Raw genomic sequence first — 8,737 nt, 5'->3', positions numbered from 1 at the left:
CTTTCCCTGCGTCTGCAGCAAAGAGAAGCAGCTGCCAGTGAGACTGTTTACAAAGGGGTCGAGCGAGCAGGCTGCAGTTTACAGACCCCGGAGGTAAAGCATTCCGGCTGTGCTGCAAAGTACAGCTGCCACTGCTATTTTACCTTTCCAAACCAGGTTTAAGTTACAATTAACGTACAGCAAAATTCACCTCTTCTCGGCTTTCGGTTCAAGTTGACAACCACCCCACTGTGGAAACCGCTCCGATCCTGGGCAGGAACGTTTCCACTCCCCTTGGAAGGGCCCTCAAGCCCCCAGCCAACCCCCGCCCCAGCGCTGGTTTCTGTCCATGGCTGGGCCTTTCCCAGCGTTCCACCCAGGCGGACCCGGGGGCAGCCTGCACGCCGGGTTACTTTCAATCCGTGCAACACGTCTGTCACTGAAACAGCACGAGCTGGAGACCAAGCAGGGCTCTCTGGGCAGCGGGAGAGTATGTGCCCTCTCTGTCTGGGGAGCAGACCCACAGGGCCAGGCGTCCAGGGAGAGCGGGGCTGACCACGGCCCCAACAGAGTCTTCCAGACGTGGAGGTGCCGGCAGTGTTGGAAAGAAAGAAGCAAAAGCCCCCGGATGACCCCCAAGGAGAGACGCTGGCAGTGTGAAAAAGAAACGTCCCACAGAGAACAAGGTCCAGAAGGTTAGGCAGCAAGCCCTGCAGTTAGAATTCCTACCAAGGGGAGAGGAGATAGACGCCTGACCTCAACATCACGGGCAAGAGCCGCGTGCATGCCCGAGCATTTTAAACGAGCACAGACGTCTCTTATAATTTAGAAACAAAGGTATCTGGTGGTAAGAAGAACAGTAGCCCTGACGCTCGCAACAATGTGGACGGACCTTGAGAACACGACGACGATGAGAGAAGCCAGACACAGAAGGACACATGGTGTGTGATTCCATTGATGGGAAACGTCCAGAACAGGCAAGTCCACAGGGACAGACAGTGGGTTCACGGTTGCCAGGGGCTGGGGTGGGGAAAGGGAGTGAGGCTAATGGGGACAGACTTCCTTTGAGTTGAAAAGAATGGTCTGCGGCTTCCCTGGTGGCACAGTGGATAAGAAACCCCCCCCCTGCCGATGCAGGGGACAGGGGTTTGAGCCCTGGTCCGGGAAGATCCCACACGCTGCGGAGCAACTAAGCCCGTGCACCGCAGCTACTGAGCCTGCGCTCTAGAGCCTTCGAGCCACAACTACTGAAGCCCGCGCGCCTAGAGCCCGTGCTCCGCAACGAGAAACCACCGCAATGAAAAGCCCGCACACCGCAACGAAGAGTGGCCCCCGCTCGCCACAACTAGGGAAAAGCCCGCGCACAGCAATGAAAACCCAACGCAGCCATAAATAAACAAATAAAAGAAATAAAGAAGATATTTAAAAGAAAAAAAGGAATGGTCTAAAATTGGGTGTGGTGATGGTTGTACTAGTCTGTGAAGATACTAAGTAAACCACCAATCTGTATACTTCAGGTGAGTGAGCCATACTAATCTACTTGTACCTCAGTAGAGCTATTACATAAAAAAAGAGAACAGACAAAGGGAAGGCAGCTCGCACCCCCTGCCCCTGCTCCCCGCGGCCTGGAGCCAGCGCTGCGTGCACTGCTGCCAGATGCTGACAGTAACTGTCCCCAGGCCCTGCACCGGGCACAGGGAGCAGACACGGGGAAGGGATGGGAGAAAAGTCACTTCCCACAGCACCAACCCAGGAGGGGGCTCCTGGCTCTGGGGAGCAGCCGGCAGAGCAAGCCATGTGCACCCCGGCCGCCCCACCGAGCCCTCTCAAGCCTTCTCACACTGAACCCTCACCACGGCCAACGGCAGCCCCACTTGATGGTGAGGAAAGCGACGGGTGAGGCGTGGCATCGCGATCTGAGTTCAGCAGTCTGGACCCAGGCGGCTCCCCTCTCGAGGGGACGCTGGGCTGAACCGTGGGGTACAGGCAGGCATTCTGGGATCTCACCACGTCAGTCACACGGGGGCTGCTGGCCACATGGGTGCTGACCCTGCACGGCAGGTGTGAGCCAGGCCCGGGCGAGGCGGACCAAAAGGGTGCTGGTGACACAAGAGGAGGAGCCGCGCCCCCAGGCGGGACACCCACCTTTTCCACGTGCAGTGCCAGCTTCACACCATTGTGCAGCCACGACAAGGCCACGATGGGGTCCCCCTCCACCAGGCTGCCCACGGGACTCTCCCAGCTGTTGGCCAGGTGGTCGGCCATGCTCCAGCACTTGATCTGCCCATCGGCATCAGCAGACAGCAGCCTTGAGCCTGTGCGGGGCGGGGGGCAAACTCGCGTCACAAGCACCACCACCCCCCCCCCCCCCCCCCCCCCGCCACTGTCCATCAGGGGCCAGGATGGGAGAGGCCGGCCTGGGGGCAGAAGAGCAGGGAGGGGCACAGGCGAGTCCGGAAAGGACTCTGGACAGCAGCAGTGGGCAGAGCAGGGCCCGCAAACCCACAGGTCAAGGGGAGCTGCCCCCACCTGACTGGTCCCACTCGAGGCAGGTGACAGCCTCGCTGTGCCCCGAGCAGATGGAGTGCACGTCCCAGGGATGCTCGGTGTCCAGGATGTGGATCACGCGGGTCAGGTCTGTGAAGGATGGTGTGCTCAACACGGCAACAACAGCCGGGTGCCTGACGACCCCAGGGGCGTCAGGGAGGAAGAAGCAAAGCCCCGGCCACGGGGACTCAGGAGCCACTGCTGACATGCCGGCCGCCCGAGTAGAGATGGAGCGGCCCGTGACCCTGCCTCCAGTGGGGCAAAGGAGACGTAGAAAACGAACCCCAAATGCTAACAGTGGAGTCTCTCCATGGAAACTAACGGCTGCTTCTTTCCCTCACCCTAAATTTCTGATTCCCTCTCCCGAGTGCACATCACTCAGTGGCAGAGACAACACAGGCCCGGCTGGCAGAGTGCACCTCAAAGTCAGGTGGTGACACGTTTGGTCTGGAAAAGTCAGGCAGGAGCCTCAGCAAGCTGCACGGGGCCACCCACCCCTGGCCCCTGCCATCCCACGGGGTGATCCCAGCGCCCCCAGCTCCAGGCCCTCTGCGCCCCTCACCACCCCTCATCTTGGAGGAGGAGACCCTGTGGGAGCCGGGGGGGGGGGCAGGGGAGCGGCTGGCGCACCCTGGTCGTCACTCCGCAGGTCCGTAGTGAAGGCGATGAGGTTACGGCAGGACCAGGTGCAGGCCAGCGGCACCGACGGGCAGTGGGTGCTCTTGGGCCATTTCTCCCACTCGCAGATGTAAGCCAGGTCCATTGTGCCCACCTGCCAAGGTCACACAAGGAGGACAGTCACCAGCTCCTGCAGCAGGGAGACTGGCTTGTCATCGATGTTCACGCAGCACCTTCAGGACCCCAAGGGCAGTGCTGGACACTGGGTTACCGCGGGGGACAAAGTGGACTCAACCCCTGCCCCGCATTTTACTCATGGATGGCCAGGGAGGCCTCCCCGGTGGAGGTGTGAGGGATCGAGGCAAGCAGCCTGAAGGAAGAGCATTCCAGGCGGAGGGAACAGCCAGTACAAAGGACCAGAGGCTGGACTGAGCCTGGGCGCTCAAGGAGTGGCATGGGGCCCTGCGGGGCAGGAAAAGGGGGAGTGAGGGGGCGGGGCAAAGTAAGGGTGGGGAGGGGACGGACAGGTCGCGCAGGGCCTGGGGGGTTTCACCCTGAGGGAGGTGGCAGCCCCAGGAGGGCTGAGGCCTGTTTATGTTTCACAGGCCACTCTGGCTGTCTGGAGGGCGAGGGTGCGGGACAGGGTGGGGGTGACTGCACTGGTCCAGGTGAACATAGCTGGGGACAGTGCAAGCTGTGAGGAGCGGTAGGTCAGGACACGGGTCTATCCTTAAGGAGGAGTCCACGGACACCCAAGAGCACCGGTGGGGCTGCCTTTGACAGAGGCAGGGAGGGGGCCGGGCAGCAGCTTGGTGCCGGGCTTCCACAGGTAACTAACAACGGGAACGGTGAACGTTTCCTCAGCGCGCTCCATGCGCCGGGTATCGATTAAGGTTATTTCTTTTCACCTTTACCAAAGCGCAGTGAGACTGGGAGTGCGATCGGCCCTGTCTTCCTCAATCACGACCCCCAGGCCTCAGGCTTCTTGAAGCCCTACCCAGGAACACCGAGGCCCCGCCCACAAGCCCCTTTAACAGTCTTTAAGCTCTGCCCCCAAAGCCCTCCGGCCCCGCCCCCTACAGTATTTGCTTTCCACACCCCACTCCCAATTTGCCCCTTGTGTCCCCAGGCCCGGCCCAAACTCTGTTTTCATCTCAGGGTCTCCCAAACAAGCCCAAGGCCTCGCCTCCATACACCTGGCCCTTCAAGTAGCGCCCCCAAGGGCCCCCCCCCCACCGCACCTCAGGCCCTCCCCGGGGAGGTATAACCTTAGGCCCCGCCCCCAATCGTTCCAGGTCCCGCCCCGATTTCCCCCTGCTCCCGATGCCCCGACCCCCGGGGCCCCTCAGGTCCCCCCAAGTTTCCGCCACGACCCCCAGACCCCGCCCAGCGCACTCAGGCCGCGTACCCAGCACCCTTTGCTCTCCAGGCCCGCCCTCTGACCCCAGAGGCCCCGCCCCGGGCCCGCTAGTTACCGCCTTCCCCGGCCGGCGCTCCCCGCTGCCGCGGCGCCGTCCGGAGGCCGGCCGACCGCCCGAGCCCCCAGCCTCGCACTCAGCGGGCCGGCCTGTGCGCCCAGCCGAGCGGGTGGCCGCAGCCTGCACTTGCCCTAATGCTCCGGCTCCGCCGCCGCCATCTTCCCAGGAGCAAAGATTCACCCGCGCAGCTCAGCCGCTTCCCGGAGACTTCTGGGACGGCAGCGACTCCGGCTCCGCCCCTCCCCTCTTCCGGTATAATTTGCATGCGACCATGGATTCCCAGCAGCCACCTGAGTCGTATTTGGTGGAACAGAAACCACTTTCTCAATTTCAGTGAATGATCCCATTTGGTTAAGGTATTGTTGCACAAATATCATAAAAGAAGGGACAGATGGCTGAACCGGTTTTTAATGGAGTTCGCCCTTAGTGTAAAAGAGTATATTCTATGCCCTCTAAATAGCTCTGGGATCAAACAGGTTACCGTGCTCGCTTCGGCAGCACATATACTAAAATTGGAACGATACAGAGAAGATTAGCATGGCCCCTGCGCAAGGATGACACGCAAATTCGTGAAGCGTTCCATATTTTGCTCTTTCTTTTCTGGTATCCGCGGTGTTATAACTGGGCTCTAGAAGCGAGGTGCCTTAACACGTTGAGGGTCCCTCTGGGTTCAAACCCCATCCGCAATTCGTTTTCCAAAAATTGGTTCTATTGCTGTCGGACTCTCCCCAGTTTGAAAGGTCTTTTCCAGAAAGACCTAGGATTGCAGGGAAGCGTGCACCGGGTGACCGGCACCGCCTGGTCAAAGGTTGGGGGGCCGGGCTGTCTGGGGGCCCGGCTGGAGTAGCGGGGTGGGGGTAAAAACCCACGGGGCCAGGGGCCAGGACAGGACGGAGTTCGCGTTAACAGTTCTGGAGGCAGGCTGTGAACTCCCCTAGAGACCCGACATCCGTGCCCGGAGCCCCAGCCCGTTCTCTGGGCGCCGGAAATTTGGTCCCCTTCACAGGTGGGAGCCTCGAAGCGGGTTACTCAAGTATCTCCTTGTGTCCTCCGTACGAGCTCTTGGGATTTCCATTATTTAGCATTTATGTGTGGAACTTTTAAAATGCCTGTTAAAATGGAAGACAGCACACCCAGCGCCCAGATCTTGGTTTTTAAAACGGTGCCCCAGGGAAAGGAACCAGGCTCCTTGGCGAAAGGGCTGGTTCTAGGACGAAGCAAGAATACGCAGAGGAGCCCTCTGCGTCTTGTAGCGGCAGAAAGTAAGGAGGGTGCTCAAATAAACAAATAAAAGCCCGCAACTATGGGAGTGCCTCAGGGACACACAGGAGCCACTGACAGGGCTCCCAGCAGCCGAATCTGGAACAAGCTGAGGAATAAAATTAAGGAATATTGGATTATAACCCAAACTAGAAAGTCAATGCCCAGGCGTCCGTACTGCTATACATGGTTAAAGAAACAAATACACAGGGGAACAGAGACAAACCTCCCCTGTAGAATTTCCAGTAATCAACATAGATACTCCGCCTTCAGGGAGGTGGAGATCTGGGGTGAGGTCAGCAGTGAGGAGCCCTGTGGGCAGCAGGGGCCCCCGATGTGGCCTGGTGAGAAGGGAACTTCCCTCAGCGCGATCACAAGAGAACAGCAGATAATCCAGGCTGGGGGATCCTGCAGGATGCACAGCCGTTTCCAGACACACACAGAAGAAGGAAGACACAGGAAGGAGGCCACGTGAAGATGGAGACAGAGGCTGGAGGGATGCAGCCACAAGCCAGGGGAGGCCGGAGCCCCTGGAAGCTGGAAGAGGCAGGGAGGACACTCCCCTGGAGCCTCTAGAGGGAGTATGGCCTTGCCACACCTTGATCTTGCATTTCTGGCCTCCAGAACCAGGCGACAATAAACTCCTGTGGTTTTAAGCTGCAGTGTGGTGTATTTTGTTCAGCCACTCAGGAAGCTCACACAAGTGACTTGGTTTTCTTTTGGCCATGCCACGGGGCACGTGGGATCTTATTTCCCCAACCAGGGATCAAACCCGCAGCCCTGCCATGGAAGTGCAGTCTTAACCACTGGACCACCGCCAGGGAAGTCCCACAAGTGACCTTTTTGGAGGTCACACAGCTGGAAGGTGGCAGAGCTGGGGTTTGAGCCTGGGCACCTGGGAGGGGACCAGCCAGGGCAGCAGAGCCAAGGGCCGGGCCACTCCTAGCAGAGTCTTCCCACACACCTGCCTCCACAGGGGGTGTCACTCAGAACCAAGCTTCATCCCCTGAGGCCTGCATCCCTCAATGACCAGGACACAAGGGCATCGTGAGTGCCCGTCGTGCCCCCAGCCCTGCCCCAAAGGAAAACCCCACAGCAGCAGACCAGAGCACCAGAAGTTTATTGAACGCTCCACTTTTCCCAAAGCACAACTAGCCACACACACGGGGGTGCAGGGCAGGGGTGCAGTCTCCAGCCCTGCTTCCTGTGCCAGGCCAGGGTGACCAGCATGAGGACACCCCAGAGCCAGGCTGGGGGCAGGGGCAAGGGGACATGGAGAGAGGAACAGGACAGTCTGAGGGTAGAGGCTGCCGGCTGGAAGTCCCAGATCCTCAGTATGAAGGGAGTGGGGTGTGTAGAGCAGACGGGGCCCTAACAGCCACCAAAGGGGAGTGGGGAGGGCAACACACATTCCAAAAAGAGGGTGACACCAGCTTTTAAGACGCAGCTTCCATCCTGGGCTGCGGGGCACACACATGCACACGCACACGCGCACACACACACACACCAAATGTAATGCTCCCAGGGCGAGGGGCAGGGCCCCAGAGACCCTCCACCCAAGCCAAAAACTGGGAGAGGGTCAAGCAGGGACTGGAATGAAGCCCCCCAATTTATCACTTGGGGCAAGTTTTTGGTTTTTCTTCTCAAAAGGGAAATTTAAAAATCTACAACAAATCACGCCAAATTCATTAAAAATGATAAAAACCCAGCCTCTCCCTCCTCGCTTAAGCTTCACACGGGGCCAAAAACGCTGACCCAGGAAGGGACAGGGAAGTGACCAGGCCGGGCATCTCCTCCTGAGTCTAGGCCCCGGGGCGGGAGTAGGGTGAATTGTGCTCGTGCGGGGCAGCCCAGCCGCCAGCTTTAACGCGGAAAGCTGGGCGGGGAAGGGGTGCGGTGCGGGAGCCACCCCAAGGGGAAGAGCACATTTCCAAGGGAAAATTCTAAAAATAATAAAGATATTTCAATGATGTTACGGGAGGTCTTGGCACTGGGGAGGCGGGGCCGGGCGCAGGGCCGCCATCAGCTGCGCTGCTCCAGGTATGCGGACAGGAGCAGCCCCGGCGGCAGGAAGTCCAGGTGCCGATTGCTGACCTTCATCTGCCGCTTGCCCTCCAGGTCGTCACCTGCCAGGGGACAGGCAAGACAGGGAGGAAGGCAAGGGTTGTGGCACACAGGAGCCCAGCCCTCGGCCTGTCCTGCCCCAGGTGCCCACGAGCTGGACTGCCCCGAGCCCCCAGGTCCCAGGCCAAGCGCTGAGAGCAGCTCGAGCTGTTCCTTTCCTCTCCCGTTACTTATCCCGTGTCCTACGCGCACAGAGGCGCACGGACCACCGAGACACAGTGGTCTGAGGCCAAGGGGACTGAACGAGGGTCCCGCCCCGACCCTTGGTCTCCCACCTCCATCCCTGCCCTCAGATGGAATCACCTAGGCCCCCGGTGGCCCAGGCTCCACCAACCTCCCTTCACCCACCTCCCGCCACCCCAAAACCTGAACCATAGCTATACACAACCCAAGCTGGGCCCACCTCCCAGCCTCTGGCCCAGCAGCTCCCTCTCCCCTGCTCCCCATCTTGCCAGGCCCCGCCTCCTATGTTCAGGCCAGGGCTCCACACCCGCAGAGAGGCACCCCCAGTCCAGCCCCTCCATCCCGAGTCAGTGGGAACAAAAGCAAGTGTGGGGGCTGCATCTCCCTCCCAGGCAGCCTGAGAGGAACCATCCTGGGGTTGCCATGGAAACTGTCTCCTCAGCAACTCCGGGCAGGAGGCAGAGAGAGGGGTGTGGAGACAGAGGACCCGATGGGATGCAGAGGGCCAGCAAGGGTATACGAGGACCCTCCATGGGGGGGGGGGGGGG

At 60.0% G+C, this 8,737-nt stretch overlaps 2 protein-coding genes across 2 annotated transcripts in view; both read right to left on the bottom strand.

Moving 5' to 3' along the window:
- The window catches only part of MED16 (mediator complex subunit 16), a 15,328-nt gene extending 10,548 nt beyond the window's left edge, over positions 1–4,780 (bottom strand). Inside the window, 4 exon segments of the mRNA XM_007460406.1 lie at positions 2,125–2,294; positions 2,509–2,616; positions 3,157–3,298; positions 4,676–4,780. Coding sequence (XP_007460468.1) covers positions 2,125–2,294; positions 2,509–2,616; positions 3,157–3,298; positions 4,676–4,780 — 525 coding nt within the window.
- A 3,124-nt stretch (positions 4,781–7,904) lies between these two features.
- Positions 7,905–8,737, bottom strand: part of R3HDM4 (R3H domain containing 4) — a 4,837-nt gene continuing 4,004 nt past the window's right edge. Inside the window, exon 8 of the mRNA XM_007460405.1 lies at positions 7,905–8,008. Coding sequence (XP_007460467.1) covers positions 7,905–8,008 — 104 coding nt within the window. The remainder of the gene's footprint in view (positions 8,009–8,737) is intronic.

This window comes from Lipotes vexillifer, unplaced genomic scaffold, assembly GCF_000442215.2.
Source record: "Lipotes vexillifer unplaced genomic scaffold, Lipotes_vexillifer_v1.1 scaffold225, whole genome shotgun sequence".
In the NCBI taxonomy this organism is placed as follows: Eukaryota; Metazoa; Chordata; class Mammalia; order Artiodactyla; family Lipotidae; genus Lipotes; species Lipotes vexillifer.
This window is presented reverse-complemented; position numbering and strand designations above follow the sequence as displayed.